The sequence below is a fragment of the Schistocerca cancellata genome, chromosome 3, assembly GCF_023864275.1.
Source record: "Schistocerca cancellata isolate TAMUIC-IGC-003103 chromosome 3, iqSchCanc2.1, whole genome shotgun sequence".
Taxonomy (NCBI): Eukaryota; Metazoa; Arthropoda; class Insecta; order Orthoptera; family Acrididae; genus Schistocerca; species Schistocerca cancellata.
In genome coordinates, this window is record NC_064628.1 from 673,585,289 (window position 1) to 673,603,562 (window position 18,274).

General features: G+C 36.0%; 1 protein-coding gene across 2 annotated transcripts in view; it reads right to left on the reverse strand.

Moving 5' to 3' along the window:
- The window catches only part of LOC126175647 (receptor-type tyrosine-protein phosphatase N2), a 468,697-nt gene that overhangs the window by 189,188 nt on the left and 261,235 nt on the right, over window positions 1-18,274 (reverse strand). For both annotated transcript variants that reach the window (XM_049922539.1, XM_049922538.1), the window contains exons 7-8: window positions 15,141-15,386; window positions 7,596-7,717 (exon numbers count right to left, since the gene is read on the reverse strand). In XM_049922539.1, the coding sequence (XP_049778496.1) occupies window positions 7,596-7,717; window positions 15,141-15,386 (368 nt within the window). The remainder of the gene's footprint in view (window positions 1-7,595; window positions 7,718-15,140; window positions 15,387-18,274) is intronic.

The following is an 18,274-nucleotide window of genomic DNA, read 5'->3' on the forward strand; positions in this document are numbered from 1 at the left end:
TGTAAACTTGACTGCAACAAATAAGAGAAAAGTCCTGCTATTGCTGCTGACTAAGAGAGTCTTTGTTATTTCAGATTTAGAAACATTATTGCTTACAGGGGTCAATACGCAACAGTTCTACGTCTACATATACATCTGTACTCTACAAACCACTGTTCCATTGAAGTATGGAGCATGGGAAGAATGATTGTTTGAATGCCTCTGTTCATGCAGTAATTACTCCCTGTGTGAGCGATATGTGGGAGGTTGTAGTATATCCGTAATCATTTAAAGCTGGTTCTAGAAACTTTGTTAATAGACTTTCTCAGGATAGTTTACATCTGTCCTCAAGAGTCTGTCATTTCAGTTCCTTCAGTATCTCTGTGACAGTCCTCCATGGAGTAAACAAGCCTGTGTCTATTCATGCTGCACTTCCCTGTATACATTCAGTATCCCCTGTTAGTCCTACCTGGTACAGGTCCCACACACTTGAGCAATATTCGAAGATGGGTCGCACAAGTGATTTGTAAGCAATTTCCTTAGTAGAGCAATTACACTTCCCCAATATTCTACCAATGAACTGAAGTCTACCATCTGGTTTACCTAAAATTGAACCTATGTGATCAATACATTTCATATCCCTACAAAGTGTTATACCCAGGTCTTTGTGTGAGCTGGGCGATTCCGACAGTGACTCATTGATGTATTGAACAATTTTACATTTCTGAACATTTAGAGCAAGTTGCCAATCAATGCACCATGTTGAAATCTTACCAAGATCTGACTGAATATTTATGCAGCTTCTCTCAGATAGTACTTCATTATAGACTACTGTATCATCTGCAAAAAGCCTGATTTTACTATTAATATTGTCTGGAAGGTCATTAAAATACAACATGAACATCAAGGGTCCTAACACACTTCCCTGGAGCAACCTGAAGTTCCTTCTACATTTGGCGATGACTCTTCATCCAAGATAACACGCTGTGTCCTCCCTACCAAAACGTCCTCAATTCAGTCATAAATTTCACTTGATACCTCATACGACTGTACTTTTGACAATAAGTGTAGGTGTAGTACTGAGTCGAATACTTTTGGAAATATAGAAGCAATGCATGTACCTGATTGTCTTGATCCAAATCTTTCAATATGTCATGTAAGAAAAGTGTGAGTTGGGTTTCGCATGATCAATATTTTCGAAAACCATGCTGGTTGGCATTGAGGAGGTCATTTGGTTCAAGATAGCTCTTTATATTTGAGCTCTGAATATATTCTAAGAATATACAAGAAATCAGTGTCAAGGATATCAGACAGTATTTTTGTGTATCACTTCTACTACCCTTGTAGACGGGTGTGACATGTGCCTTTTTCCAAGAACTGGACACAGTTTTTTGTTTGAGGGAACAACGATAGATTATAATGAAAAGAGGGGCTAACTCAGCTGCAAATTCAATATAGATTCTGACAGGCATTCCATTGGGGCTTGGAGTTTTATTCAGATTTAACGATTTCAGCTTTTTCTCTATAACACCGACACTAATGCTTATTTCATTCATCTTTTCAGTGATACGAGGATTAAATTGGGGCAGTTCTCCTGGGTTTTCCTTTGTAAAGGAACATTTGAAAACAGTTCAGCATTTCAGCTTTTGCTTTCATATCCTTAATTTCAGTACCTGTCTCATTTGCTAGGGACTGGGCACTAACTGTGGTGCCACTAACAGCCTTTACATAAGACCAGAATTTCTTTGGATTTTGTGAAATCTCATTTGACAATATTCTGCTACAGTAGTCATCGAAGACATAATGCATCACACTCTTTACAGCCAAACATGTTTCATTCAGAGTATCTCTATCTGTGACCCTATGCTTTGTTTTACAGCTATAGTGTGGTAATCTCTGTTTCTCTAGAAGTTTCTTTACAGTGACTGTATACTGTGGAGGTTCCCTACCATTATGAACTGTTCTACTGGGTACATAGCTATCCAGTGCTTGGTCAACTATTCTTTTAAATTTGAGGTAGAATTTCTCTACATGCTCCTGACTTGTGCTGAAAGTTTCAAGTTCCTCATTTAGGTACGACATTACTGATTTTTTATCTAGTTTACCATATATGTCTTTCTGCTTGTTTTAGTTGTCCTTTGTACTTTTGTAATCATTATTGCCACAACTGCATCATGGTCAGTGATATCAGCTGCGATGTGGACATCCTCAAAGAGGTCAGATCTATTTGTTGCCATTAGATCCAAAATATTTCCATCAGGAATGGGGTTCCTAACTACCTATTCTAGATAGTTTTTAGAGAAGGCATTTAGTAACGTTTTACAGGATGTCTTATCATGCCCACCACAAACAAAATTGTACCCAATTAATTGTTGGATGATTAAATTCTTCACCAATGATTACAATACGACTGGGGAACCTACGTACAAGTGAACTGAGGTTTTCTCTGAAGTTTTTGGTTACGTCAGGAGATGGCCCTGGTGGGTGATAGAAGGATCCAATTATCATTTTATGCCCATGCCCACCCCTGATACTGAGTATTGCCCAGATAATCTCACATTCAGCTTCAGTTTTTATCTACTGCAACAAATACACCATCTGCATTTCCCATTTGTCTATCCTTTTGGTATACACTTAAATTTTCCTCAAAAATCTTGCTGCTATCAATTTCAGGTTTCAACCAACTTTCTGTACCTGATAAGTTACAGAATAGTGTAAATATGAATTAGATTGAAAATCTGCTATTTATGTGTCATGTTGGCTGAATGAGCAGGAAGGAAGAAGTACTGCACTTTGGCGAGCTTCAGCAGGAGGAGGGGAAGTCCAGGCTCTGCCAGATACACTCCAGAGAGTCACTCCAATGCTCAGAGTAGAAGACATGTATTGATCCTAATTCCTTCTGTGCCCTTGCCTATGAACTCACCAACTGGAATGTGGTCTCTGCAGGTGCAGAACTGGATTTTATGCATGGGTCAAGCCAAGCACATAAGAGCTGTTTGCGAGTTTCAAACATGAGTGTAGACATTGGCAGGGAGTTTCATATATATTGCTATCTAATTATGTGTAACAGAGACATGATAATGGATGATTTGAAGTTTAAAATCTGTATACATTGTAAAGTTTTCTCAGATGCATTCACTGTTCCCTTACACCACCTGATGGACCACCAAGGATAACCTGTCTGGATAAGTGTTTAGCTTAGTATGTAGAATTCCCATGATAACTGAGAGTATCATTTTCCAGCAGTGTCTGCCACAATTTATTAAAATGAATAAAAGTCTGTCATATGTATGCAGAGTGAGATCATTACACACAAGCAGTGGAATACTCACTTTTACATAATACTGGCAGCATCACACCGGTTTGATAATTGTGCACATAGCACAACTCAAGCCTGAAGCAAAGCAGTGGAATACTCGATTTTACATAATACTGGCAGCATCACATCTGTTTTCATAATTTGCACGTAGCACAAATCAAGCCTCAAGCAGTCTTCACTGCAGAAACCAGTGGTTGAAATTACTATGAAGCAGAAGCATTCCATTGTTTTTAAATGATTCAGCACTTTCAATTGGCATGTGTACATTACCATGCTTCTTGCGAGAGTGCTAGAGTGTCCTCTTCCATACTTATTTGGTCTTTCTTAAACATGTATATCTGTGGTCAACCCAAGAGTTAGTTTGAACATCTGCCAACTTTACTAGACATGGTCCTATTGAAGGTGGTTTGCTCTTGGCTTCCTCCCACCTTTAAACTGACTTATTCTGTCAGTTATAGAGGACCCCTGGACTCTGAACCATGGAGAAGCTTGACATTTTTCACATTAACAAATTATTCTTAGCAGTGAAAGAAGTGACAAGCAACAAGAAAAAAATCCCAGAATCTACAGGGATCACAGTCAGAACCTTATGATTCGTAATCTGGCTTTCACCTGCTGAGAATATCTAAAGTAAAATCTAGTTGAGATTGTCCACATTTTCAGGGCTTCTTCACTTTCAATGGTATTGAGTCAAATGCTTTTCGGAAGTCAAGAAATACTGCATCTGCCTGATTACCTTGAATGATAGCTTTCAATATGTCTTGTGAGAAGAAAGAGAGCTGGATGTTGCATGGTGGATATTTTCAGAATCCATACAGGTCGGGATGGAGGAGGTTGTTCTGTTCTTGTAAAGAAATATAAGTGCAGTGTGATTAAGTGTTGTTGAAAGCTTTCAAATTCTGATATGAACATCATGTTAAAAATTTGGATGTTTCTCTCTGGGAAATCCTAATGAATGTTTTTCAGAGTCTATATTATTTGTCAGAACTGAAAAAATATGATCACCAAATATCATGAAGCTTTTGAGATCTTGCACTTCATAATTAAATGTTATCATCAGTAACAGTAGCTATGATTCTCATTGTAGAATGACTGTGACTAGAAGGGACCTAAACGTAAGAAAATATTAAATGAAGTATTCCACAGAAAACAGTTACTAGCTCTTGATTACAGCATGACTAAGTAACATTAATCAAAGTATAATGAAAGTGAAGAATAAAATACATAGAATGTAAAACTTCAGTATGATTCACTTTATGGGTTTTCTTAAATTTCTTCTATGTACAGTGAGCAACATAGAATATTTACTCATCCAAAATGTAAGTGACAATTATTATTATTTTTTATGTAAATCTCAGTTTTAATCTGTAGCAATTTATGTTAACACTTCTTATAACTTCATCTAGATATAACTTCACCTAAGAATTGATTTACACATTTTCATGGTATCTATAATAGCAATAGTAAGGACTTTCAGTGTGATTGTATAAATGTACAATGCCTGCTTCTTGACAGGTGATTGTGTCACCACATAAACGCATGAAGTATCAGGAAGAGGAGGTGTTTGACAGCAGACAGGTACATTTAAAAGTAGAGTGTTCGATATATATTCTGCTATTAGTCGAAGTCCTGCATCAGAAGAACAAGCACATTTAAAAGTAGAAGGTGTCTGTGGTAGCGTACAAGGGCAGGATGATGGGCTGCTAGGTGCAGCACTGCGAGCGGTAAAGCTAGAACAGAAGAGGTGAGCCAGATTGATAAAGGCTGTTTGAGGCTGGAGTAGGAGCAGGGAAGGGGATTGAGGCAGTTGGAGGACAAGGGACAAATGAAGACTGAGGCCAGGCAAGCTATGGGAACAAAGGATATGTTTCATAAAAGCTGTTATTGAAGGTACAGTTCCAGATGGCATGGGACATAAAGCAGCCATTGAAATTAAGCACATCACATTGCGTGGCATACTTGGCAGCTGAATAGTCCAACTGTGTAATCTTCACAGTTTGGTGAAGGCCATTCATGTGGACAGACAACTTGTTAGTGATTACAACCACTTACACAGAGGTGAGAAAGTCATGGAATAGCAATATGCATTTATGCAGATGGCAGCAGTATTGTGTATAGAAGGTGCAATGGTGGAGCTATCATTTGTACTCAGGTGATTCTTGTAAAAAGGTTTCTGACATGATTATTGCCACACCATGGAAATTAACACAGACTTTGAATGTAGAATGGCAGTTGGAGCTAGATGCAAGGGACATTTCATTTTGGAAATAAGTGTTCTTTACTCTGAGATCCACTGTTTCAAGAGTACCAGATTTCATCCATTACCTCTCACCACATACGGCCTTCACTTTATGACTGAGAACATGGCATTTGCTTAGAGCTGTCAGTGCTAACAGTCAAGCAACACAGTGTGAAATAGCAGCAGGAAGCGATGTGGATTGTACAACAAATGTATCTGTTAGGGTAATGCAGCAAAATTTTTCATTAATGGGCTATGGCAGCAGATGACCAACATGAGTGGCATTGCTAACAGAATGATATCTCGTGCAGAACATCTCCTGGGCTCTTGACCATATTGTTTGGACCCTAGATACTAGAAAACCATGGTCCCAATTTCAATTAGTAAGAGCTTATGGTAAGGTTTGAGTGTGGTGCAGACCCCCAAAACCTTGTGAACAAGCCACTGTGCAAGCTGGTGGTGGCTCCATTATGGTGTGGGCTGTATTTTAGAATGGACTAGGTCCTCTGGTCCAGCTGAACTTATCATTGACTGGAAATGGTTATGTTCGGCTACATGGAGACCATTTGCAGCCATTCATGGATTTATTGTTCTCAAACAGTGATTGAATTTTTATGGAGGACAATATGCCATGCCACTGGGCCACAATTGTTTGTGACTGGTTTGAAGAACATTCTGGACTGGCAACACATTTGCTATTGTGGATGACTGTAGAGGCAGCATGGCTCGATATTCAACCTCCAACAACTTGTTGAGTCCATGCCATGTTGAGTTGCTGTACTATGCTGTTGAAAAGGAGGTCTGACCTGATATTCTAAGGTATACCATGACTTTTGTCAGGTCAGTGTAGAATGTGATACAGTGATGTTTGGGTGGCAGGAGAATATCACTGTGAGAGAAATGGGAAATGTCTAATTTCAGGGCATGAAAAGAGGTAGTCAAAACTCTGGCAGAGAATATGATTCTGTTGCTCCTGTCCTGAATGGTACTGAGTCATCAGAGGGGGGGATGCTCCTTTGTAACCGGTCAGTGAGTATTTGAGGAATGATAGGCAACTGTGTAGACAACACACATGAGATCTGTTCATAGACAAAGCAGGAACAGTAAATTCAGTAAACAAAGACCTTAGCAAGACCTTTGGTAATGTCAGGAGAACTGCTGGTCACTGTAGATGCAATCACTATAAGTGTATAGGCTGTATAGAAGGTGTTAAAATTGTGGCAGCTGTTAAAATGGAGGTGTTGTTGGTAGTTGGTAAGTTTGATGTAGATGGAGATATTGATGGAGCCACCAATGGGGTAGAAGTCAACATTGAAGCATGTAATTTGTTGAGCTGAGGAGGACCAGGTGAAGCAAACAGGGGAGAAAGTGTTGAAGCTGCAGAGGAATCTGTATGGGTGTCCTAACCCTTTGTCCAGATCATGCAGACACTCTTAGTCAGTCTGAACCAAATGAGATATTTAGGATTCTGGGTGGCTACAAGGGTTTTCTCTACATGAGCCATGAATGCGTTGGCAAAAGATGGCCCATGTCTGTGACCGTAGCCATTCCCCAGGTTTGTTTATAGTGTGAGAATGTTTGGGCATGGCAGCCCCATTGTTTCTGTAACATTCTAACACCATGTATGTAACAGAGAAATGAATGCAATGAAGAACTTCCAAGATATATTGTACAAAAAATGAGCTTTATTTTTCTTTTGTATACCATGCCATGTTTCAACAGGAAGTTGAACAGAGTGTAAAGCATAAGGTCACAAAAAATAACCAAACTACAATGGCATTGTTTAAACGTTGTAGTCCCACAGTAAGAAATCAACATGTCATGAGGCAATCAAACTCTGCCCTCATGTTTTACGTAACTGATGTAGCTAAGAATTAGATTTATTACTTTTGGCACTTGACTCTGGGAGACTGAAAGTGAGACTTTAATTTTGAAGAGGGAACAAATTTCTTATGTGTTTCTTTACTTTTAAATATCATTCACGCATCCTCTTCTTCATTTGTCATGCAATGAGTGTGAAGTAAGTAGCGTTACTATGTCTGCTTAAGAATGTCTTACCTGTCTGTGAACAGTAAAAGCAGGTCCAGGTTTCTTAACATCAAGTCGTTCACGGCGTTTGAAGCCAGCATCTAATTCATCCAGAAGATCATCGAGTTGTTGATCGACATCTACAGCTTCTCCTGCAATAGCATTATGATGTTCTCAGATTGCCTGGTATGCACTCTTTTTTTTTATAGTGTATGTGAATTCTTTCAGTTAACACTATTTGTTCAGTTTTCAGTGAAAGGGGAAGTTTGTCATAATTTAGCTAGACCCAGGCAAACCAGATATCAATTATGCATGTGCCAGTAGAGTATTGTTATGATTTAGAATGAGAGGCTTTTTCAAATGAAATAACAGGAGTGTTCCTCTTGATGATTGTATTGGATTATGTAAGCAAACATTGCTGACTGAGAAGAGATAAAAAGTATGGAAAAAAGAGAAATATGATTCTTTTACATGAAGTATGAACACAGGTGTTACTAACTGGTTTGAAAGGGAAGTATAAATGGTCTGAAAAGTTTGTAGGTAAGTGTCATTATTATTAGTATTCATGAATTATTGTTTGTGTCATTTAAGTTAATTTAAATGGGGTCTGTAGATGAAGTATTATATATCAATAAAGAAACTGTTTTTTTTTTCCTTTCATCAATTTATTTTTGCCAAATGTGAGAATTGCTACATCCTATGTGGGCAATACTTCTTCTCTCAGTACCTGACAGTTTTTTGTGTATTTTAAGCACAAGAAACGTGGAAAATAAACATATAAATAATTTTTATGTGTTTTCAAACCAGTATGAGTGTACAGTGTAAATGTTGTAAAGTATAATTTTTCTGCTTAAAATTGTTTTGTATTTTCACCATGTTCCTTGTGTTACTATATGCTTGAAATATACAGCTAAATCAGATGTTACAGTTCTCAAACTGAAATTAGTAAAAAAGAGAACTGCAGTATGTATAAAAAAAGAGCACTGCATTTGTGTATATACAAGTGACATGTACGTAATAGCACTACTGTAATTTCTTATAAGAAACCAGTAGCTGAAGCATAGATAGCAATGTCTTACAGCCGTAGTAAAGAGAGGAAACAGATCCAGAACATACAGTTGTGTACGGAATCAAGAAGTGTGCTGAATGTCATGATAAAATATTACTTTACTGGGCACTGTTTATTAACTGTGATGTTTGTTGAGGACTCGAGCATAACAATCAAGGACCCAAACATAGCCATACCAAACACAGTCCACGTGATACCCGAAGAGGCCTACAATGGTTCGAAGCCAATAGATTGTCTTATAAAGAGACTTATATGGATCATAAAAAAATCTTTGTTTTTGTGTTTTTAAAAGACAAAGCTTTCTTTAAGTGGTGCATTTTTTATCGGCTTTCTGTGAATTGTTGCAACTGATGTAGCAGCAGCAACAGTTTTGTAAACAGAAGCTATCCAGTCAATCTACTGTTTAATTTATCCTGTGTAAAGTACAAATAGCTTATATCAGTTTAATAATAGTCAATTATTAATGCAGCTTGTAAGAGTCCCTTCTCAGTGTGTGCCTTCCACAAGCATGAATGTTCTCCTTCATGATGGGATCCAGGAAATATGATGAAAGCATGAACTTGAAGCAGTGTGGCAGAATGTGACATGGTTGTATAGTCTGTTTCATGCCTTCAACCTAATTCAAAATAAAAATATGAAAAGTGGATTACAAAAGTAGAACAAAAGCTATTTTTTGACGGATAATTATAATTATTTTGCTACAATTTAATTTTGTAGAGAAGTGCATGTCCTGTTGCATTACTACACTTGATTGTTCATAAAAACTGTAGGTAATGTTGCAGTTTGAGACTGTAGTAGCAGTGATGTAAAGGAAATAAAGAATTTACAGCTTGTCAGAATATGACAGTTCTGTGATCCCAGATGAGTTAATTACTATAAAACATCATTGATTGTCTTTTGACAAAGTATCTAGGTTTCATTTACAGGTTCTTTTTGTCATTGTCTGCATAATTAACTGCTTTTGTTTTGATTTAGGCAATTTCACCCACCAGTGCAGTCATAGTATTTTGCTGGCAGAACTTTGATATCAACAGCTGCCAAGACATAATTAGGTCTAATGCTTCTTTAAATTAAATCCATCTAATTATAGGCACATCACATTTCATGAAGAGTAAGAATCTTACTTAACAAGTCCACTCTGTTCCTCCCATTCCCTTCACAGGCTAGAAAAGGAGAACATAAAAGAAGGAAAGGAAACTTATTAATTCTGTCTGCAAGTTTGTGCCACGATTCAGTGCAATTGCGATTTTCAAATGAGTGTTTGGAGCTATATTTGCTGTAGAATTTGAGTGTTAGAAGATGCTGAAAATGTTTTAGTAGCTCAAATTAATGGAAGGGCATAAATGAATTTACAGTAAGAAGTCAATAAGAGATAAATTAGTTTATTGTTTCAGAACAGGTGTAACATACAGAGATGATTAGAAACAATTCCAATCTGATTCATAATAATTATAAAATTGAGAAGTCTACATGAAAAGAGTAACTCAAATTAGTATTTGTGTTAACCATATGGAAGCATTGCTGAAATGCTCTGTTCTACAGTCATTCTTCTTTGTAATAAATGTGTATATCTCTTATTTTATAGTTTTACACAGTTTCTGTTACTGCAGTTGATATTACAAATCTATTGGTGAGGCCTAACTTTAAAACTAACTGCAAATTTCATGTCCATAACAGTCAGACTAACAGAGCTGGTAGTATATATCCACAATGATATGTTGAAATTGTTACATTTCAGAGTAATCATTTCCTATCATAAGCTGCTCATTATGACACAATGTCTTTAATTACAACTCTACACCATTTGTTTTAGTAACAAAGTGTCTTTCTAATAAATGATTTAAAATTATATATACATGAAATCATATTTACACACAAATTAAGAAAGTAATACAGTGGGAAGTTGTTTTTCAAAAGTACAACAGGTATTTGAAAGTTTTGCTTCCAAAATGTGGACTCTGTGATGTTGTATTATACTTCTCTTCAACTTTAATTTCTTTCATGTTATAAGATGTTACATAGCTTCCTTGTACCACTGCTAGTAGTGACTGAAGCTCAAGATCTGTCTTTCCTTTGACAGTTTAAAAAAATGTGATACAGAATTTCATGAGAGTAAGGAAAATCAATTTATGGTAACAAGATGATCAGTACAGGTGAAAGAAGATATACTGTCACTCAAGTATGTGATTTTAGTCTTGTTTCTTAAGAAACTTTATAGAATCTTATTTTGCAGTGTTGTAGATAAAATTTTGACATGTATCATGGTGTTCAGAATCTACCATGCAGTGTTTCCCAAGTAAATGAATGTCTACAGTTGAGTAGATTGTGCATAATCACATTATGTTAGTTTAGTAGTATTTGTCACTTTTCAGTGTTATTTTGTAGGTGTATGAAGTGAACATGAATTATCTCATGAAGTATTTGATTCATTGTGATTTCTAAGTTGTATTCACTGTAAAATAAGAAGAAAATATTGCACACACTGTTTCATTATTCAAAAGGACTTCAATGTAAACGTGTACATTTTGAAGGAAGGTAAGGAACTACAATATAATTAAAAAGATGTGATGATTATTACATGAATGAAGCTACAAAAATATTTTATTAACAAAAACATTTACTTGGTTCCTACTTGACAGACTTCAAATGCTGTGAATAACTGTCAAAAACTGAACATTGTTTCTATGAGTAAGCAGATCATTTGAGAAAGTAGTTTTCCATTCCAAAAACTGGAAGAGTGTTTAATAGTTAATTTATAATTGTTTGAACTCAGTCATAGCATGAACTAATTTACTGGTAAATTTAGTTTCCTCGTTCTGTAAAATTTTATGTCATTAATTTTTTTGCAAATGATAATAAAAATTTTTAATTGTGAGTTACTGGAAGCTAAACAAGAACTGAAAGGTAGAATTTTGCACTGGTTTTTGATACCATCAGTACATTTAACAAATTATAATTGTGAAACATTTAAAATTGCCAAGTACTAACGGTGTCATCATTTGTTATTACAGTTGCTTTATCTTCCAACTTATAAGCTTATTTTCTTATATTGTCTTTTTAATAAGAAATGTGTATTGTAACTGTAGAAATGTAAGCTTTATCACCAAAACTAATTCCAGGTACGGCATCTGTGTGAACTTTGATATGTATAAATGGCATGTGTTGAACAAACCTATAATTGTACAAATATTTTTTAAGTTAAATGGGGTATTATACCTGATTTTATGTTTTGTACAGTATTATGAAAGTAATAACAGTATACAGAAGGCAAATGCACAACAGTCTATGCATGATGGAGGCAGAATTGTATACATAGCAGAGTTGAAGAAGAAGAGCAATATTATGCAATACATTGAAAAGATGTGAAGTCAAAAACATAGTGTGAAGAGAGAGTACATTCACTGTTGTAGGGAGATGGTTACACTGCAAACAAAAGCTATATAATTCATAGAAAGCAAAATATTGTGATTAAAAGTTGCACGAGCCAGAAACGGAAACAAACAGAAACAATATACCCAGAAAGCAGGCACATTGATGGACAAAAATAGGACTGCAAAATAGAAAAAAAGGAGCATACAGAATGAGAAACTGCCACTTCTGGGGGAACTTCTCTGATGTGCAGGTGACAAAACACACATTTTTCAAAGAAAATAAGCAATAGGAAACCATTCATAGTGATGTAAGCAGAAAAGATAAAACTTTTTGTTATTACAGACTGCAGAATTTACATCTAAGTCAGTACGTAGAACACTGTGGACTCCTATTAACTATATGTAAGTTGAAATGTGTCAACATGTGCCATTTGTATAAACCATACCCTACTTGCTTGTGGCACTAGCAAGAAGCTGACTGTACTGAACCCAAAATACTTTTATTCATAGCATATGAACTTAAGAAAAGGATTATTGCATCATTTTTAGCATCTTGTAGCTTTATTGGACTGAGCTCTGTTCTCAAGAATCAGTGTATTTTACATTATGAAAACCATTAGAATTTATTTCTTGGAACATTTCATTCTCCCTGTGCATTTCCAAAAATTTCTCCTATATTACGAATATGTCTGCTTTGCAGTTTTCCCCTTCAGTTTCTTTTCATTCTGTATTGACACTAAATTTCAGCTGAAACTTTAACCATCATATGGAACTCAATGCTTAATCAGTCTTTCTTTTATTTAGGAAGAGTGTTTGCCTTTCTCTCATCCTTGGTCATACTGTAGGAAATGTGTCAGTTGTTGTAGTAAAAAGGAAACCAATGGATCTACTTTCTATGACCATGCACTTTTATAGTGTAATTGGTAGTCCTTATACCTCAGATTTAACTGTTCAATCAAAATTACTTTCTTAATTATAACAAATCTTTTAGAGTTGTTAGCTTATAATGTGAATTACTCTGGATTACTCTGTACATGTATAGTTTGTTGCTTGTGGAATAGTGAATATTTTTTGTGTTACTCTTTTTGTTGAAGACCTGAAATGCACATAATTTAGTAAAATGTGCCACTCACTTGAAAAAAATCCATCAATAGAAATTAAGACAATCTGCTTTAGTGAACATATAGCCACAGTTGTGGTTCATTCCCAGTACCCTTTTACACTGAACTGAAAACAGTGTAACATGCAGTGCATTAGTCATTGGTTATGCAGATGTTATTTTGGAAGTTCTTATATTACATCTGATACTTATTTTAGAACCTGTGTAAAGAGGCATGTGAGTGTTTTGAATGTAGGCAGAGAAAAATGCAAGAGCTGTACTCATATCATGTTATATTTCATTTTTGCTTGCAAAGGACTGTTGATATTAAAAGGAAATAAATTTAAAAAAAGATAGTAGATAGTCACTGTGGCAAAGAAATATTCAAGCTCACAAAGTGCATAGTCTGAAAGTATCTACAAATAATGAGAGAGAAAGTAGGCCACACACACCACCAGGAATTGTAGAGTTAACCATTTAGTTGATGATCACTGGAAATGACAGCAGAGAATGAAGACAATAATAGATTCACATCAGCACCCAGTGTAGAGGACTTGTTTTAACAGAATTTCTGATATCAAACAACATAGGCTCAAGAGAGAAAATGCTAGAAACCAACTGTTCAAAAAAATTATTTGTTGTACTAAATATTCCACAGACTCATTTTTCTAACACTGGAAAAAGTAAGGAAAATCATACGTCACATAATGTTGACTGCTTGAAAGCAGTTAAAGAAGAATTGTGTTACATGACGATCTATAGCAATATTTGTTGCTTACAACTGTGGCTTTGTTAGTAAGATTTCCAGATAGTTTCTTCTATACTTTCTGGAAAACTGGGAAACCTAGTATATTTAATGGTCTTTAATACTTTCTCATCACTACTGATTCTATTGTTAGGAGAAATTCTTGAATATAGTGTATGTGTGGGTGAGTATGTGTGCGTGTGTGTAATGTATATATTGATAAACAGCACAAATTTATGCTAAGGCCAGTTGTTTCAGATTTTTGGTGGCCATTTACTTTTAATGCCCAATATGGTTTTGCTAAATTATTTTTGTTTTTGTTTATGAAAAGTTGAAAATGAAATTAGGAGATAATATCTACAGAATCTTTATTGGGAGTTATTAGAAATATTAGAAAAATCTTAAGAAAAGTATAATAAAACATCTTCCAGCCAAAATCACCAACAGATATATTTGATATGAGTATTCTAACACACATGTGGAAGATACTCTTGTGCGTATAAGTAATCCTTATAGAAATATACCACATACTGTTTCAGCAAAAACCTTCCAAATCACATTATTGAAATATAACTAACACATAAAAATATAGTATTACATAGTGTAAACATGACAATATAAATAAAAGCAGTGCCTGAACATTCTACTAATCTTCATACCCAATGCAGTTCAGAGACATTTCGCACATCAGTGAATTAAACCTTTGCACAGTTGTTGATTTAAAGAAAGAATATCCAGTCCTATACATAGACATATACTACTTTTAGACTGAAAGTCATATTTCAGTACATACAGAACAGATTACAGCCATTTTCTAATTTAATTATTCTGTTAAACAAGCGACAATCACTTATACATCCTCAGAATATTTGCAGTGTTTGTTTATATCTTTCTCTCTCTCTCTCTCTCTTTGTGTGTGTGTGTGTGTGTGTGTGTGTGTGTGTGCACATGTTCCTATGTATGTATGTGTTATAAGCACATTTGAGAGAGAGCTTGTGGATTGTTGTGCTACATTAGTTGATACAGCAAGCATATTGCATTCAAGCAGAAAGAAATAATAAAAACACATGTTTTGTGTACTGAACATTCATGGACTACATTATTACACAACATCTTTACAATTTAAATAGTTAACTAGTATTTGGGTCTAAATTATCTCAGCCCCTACCAAAGCATGAGGCTTAATACCACATAAACTGGTCTGATGTACCTATTGGCCTGCAGCCTATTGTTATTAGTGCTGATGACAGTACTACTTGATTATCTTACTGAAAGACTCTCATAGGAATACCTTGGAGTACAGGTCCACCTTCTGTGTACCCTGCACGGTCACGGGTCTCGTAGCCCTGGCGGAATTGTTCAGGAGTGTTATATTCACGAGAGAAGCTGCTAGGAGCAGCTCTCTCCTCCACTGTTGGTAAGTCCACACCCAAGATGTTGCGCCAAGATGCCACATCTGGGTTGGCCTCAAAAATTCCGGGAATTCTTTCTGCTTTCTTTGCAACTATTGTACGATAATTGCCATCTTCATCTAGAACTTCAAACAGAAAAGAAAAATTGCAGTTATAAAAGTGAAAATTTTTATTATAAGTGGTATATAATTACACAGAATGATGTATAACTACAGTTAATATTGACAGTTTCATGTTCAAAGTTATAAAGGACTTCATGAAGACTCATTGTTGCATATAATCAGAGGGAAATTAATCTATGTGATTTCACACATTATGAGTCTCTTTCCACCATTATCTAAAGAGCATTTATATAAGCTGCCCTAGTACATATGGAAATAAATGGTGACATTTTCCAGTGATGTTACAGAGAAAATAATTGTGATTATTTTTTATACTCAATGATAATCAGGTACAGAAATTTCCATTGTAATGTACATATGTTGATGGAGTAATAATATATAGTTAATTACATAATAAGTATAGTTAAAAAAACATAGAGACTCGAGAAATTTTTAAGTTCTATTTCATTATGCAATGAGAATTGGCATTAAAGCAGAAATACTCGGAAATGTGTGGCTGTCATGGACTGGTTAACTAACTATTATTGCACGTGGATATGAGAGTTTTTGTATTCTTGGTGTCGTGACAGGTGTACATCCACTTGGAAATTTGGATCACAGTGTCTGTGCAGTATGACACCTGTTTCTGTGGTATCACTCTCACATGGCAAGTGTTCAGGTTGTCATGTGAGTGCTTCAGGCCAGTGAGGTGCAGCTAGCTGGTGTGGCAGTCTCTCTTCGTCGTGTGGTATGACTTCTGCAGGACAGTGACAGATTTTTTTGTAGTGAGTGCCAGAGATAGCTTTTTTGGACCAGTAGGTCTTTCCAGTTTGTGTGTCACATAGGCTATTGGATACCTACATTTATGGAACAAATTGGTCAATTGGGGCTTGCAATGACTTGTTTGATGAATAGCCAAAATTGAATCGTGGGTGTTACTTTAGATTGCTTGTCTTTTACCTGGGTTGTTACCAGTGCAGATTTTTGCTGTCATTACATTGCTGAATTGGGATATGAGTCAGTGCTTTGTGTGGTTTACTCTCACTCAGGTTCAGACATCATGTCTATTTAGCTAAATTTGTGAATGTTGGGCTATAGGGTGGCATAGTTTTGTTGTGAACAATGAAGTTACTAATGATGTTACAACTATGAGAATTGAGGTTCCACATAAATCCTTTCTCTACTCCGAATTTGGTATAACTGTATACTAAATTGACTGTGGCTTGCTGACCACCAGTCAGATAATGGTGTGTATTACTTCATACTATGTAGCATCAATGGTATGGAGTGTTTATCAATGTTATGTTATCGGAGCACTGGATAAGTGATTTCCCTATGCTTTGGTATTGTTCTGCTAACTTGGCTTCAAAGCAGTTGCTTCTAGGTGCTGGTGGATTTAGTTCAGCTTTCCCAAATGGGTTGTTGATGCAACTTGCTTATGGTACCCCATATGGTGAATGATGCTCATGTTTGAAGATTGGAGTCATTATTGCTAGAAAGTGAGTGAAAATTGTTATGACATATGCAAGCAGAACATGGTGTTATTGTGAAGATGCTACCCTGTGAGTGTGTCCGAACACTTGTTTATGTCCTCAGTGCTGGCTCTCATGAAAGGCATTAATAGTCCTGCTTACGGGTGTTGATTTGGTTCACACTAATAGAGCACCAGCTCTCTGGTTCCGTAGTATAAGCTACAAGTTGTGTGGCCACAATGAAACTAATTAAAATTGTTTGCAGCTCTTGTTATTACATGACTTCAAGCTATAGTGTTCCTTTTCAAATTATCAAAACATTTTAGGCGTCCATTTTAAAGTTATAATTTTTTTATGGTCCAAAAATTCAGGTTTAAGTATCTCAATCAGTTTAGAATTCTGAAGTTTTATAATTGTAGTAGTTTGAGTTGTTTTAAGCTGAAGAGAGGATTGTTGCCAAATATTTGAGAGTTTATAAATCACAGCATCTTTGCTAAATGATTTAAGCCTGCCTCCTGTCTTCTATGGCAGGTACCAGAAAATAAACTGTTGTTGCCGCTGCCAGTTAAAGGTCTGCAACTTATATGGATCTCTGTTTCAGAATACATTGCAGGTCCTTGCTGTGAGAGCCTGCATCGACATCTACATACATACTTCGCAAGCCACCCATGTGGGGAATGGTGGAGGACACCATGTAACACTAATTAATCAGTTGCTTTACTTATGCAAAATGACTTTCTAAATGCCTTCACATGAGCCTTAATTTTTCATATGTTATCTTCATGGTCTTTATGCAAAATCTATATTGGTGGCAGTACAATTGTTCTGCAGTCAGATGCCAGTTCCCTAAATTTTCTCAGTAGTGTTCTTCTAAACAAATGTCACTTTCCCTCTAGGGATTCCCATATGATTTCCCAAAGCATCTCTGTACCGCTTAACATGTTTTCAAACCTACCGGTAACAAATCTATCAGCCTGCCTTTGAAATGCTTTGATGTCTTCCTTTAATCAGACCTAGTATGGATCCCAAAACACCAAGCAGTTCTCAAGAGTAGGCCACACTAACATCCTATGTGTGATCTTTACAGATGAACCACACTTTCTCAAAAATCTCCCAATAAATCAAAGTAAATCATTCACCTTTCCTACCACAATCCTCACATGCTCATTCCCTTTCATATCACATTGCAGCATTAACTCATGTATTGTCATGACTGTGTCACGCAGGATGCTACTAATGCCGTATCCAAACATTATGGGTTTGTTTTTCCTACTCATCCACATTAACTTACATTTTTTCTACATTCTGAGATAGCTGTCGTTCATCATGCCAACTAGAAATTTTATCTAAGTAAACATGCATCCTCCTACAGTTACTTATCTTTGACACCATACTGTACATCATAGCATCATCAACAAAGAATCACAGACTGCTGCCCAC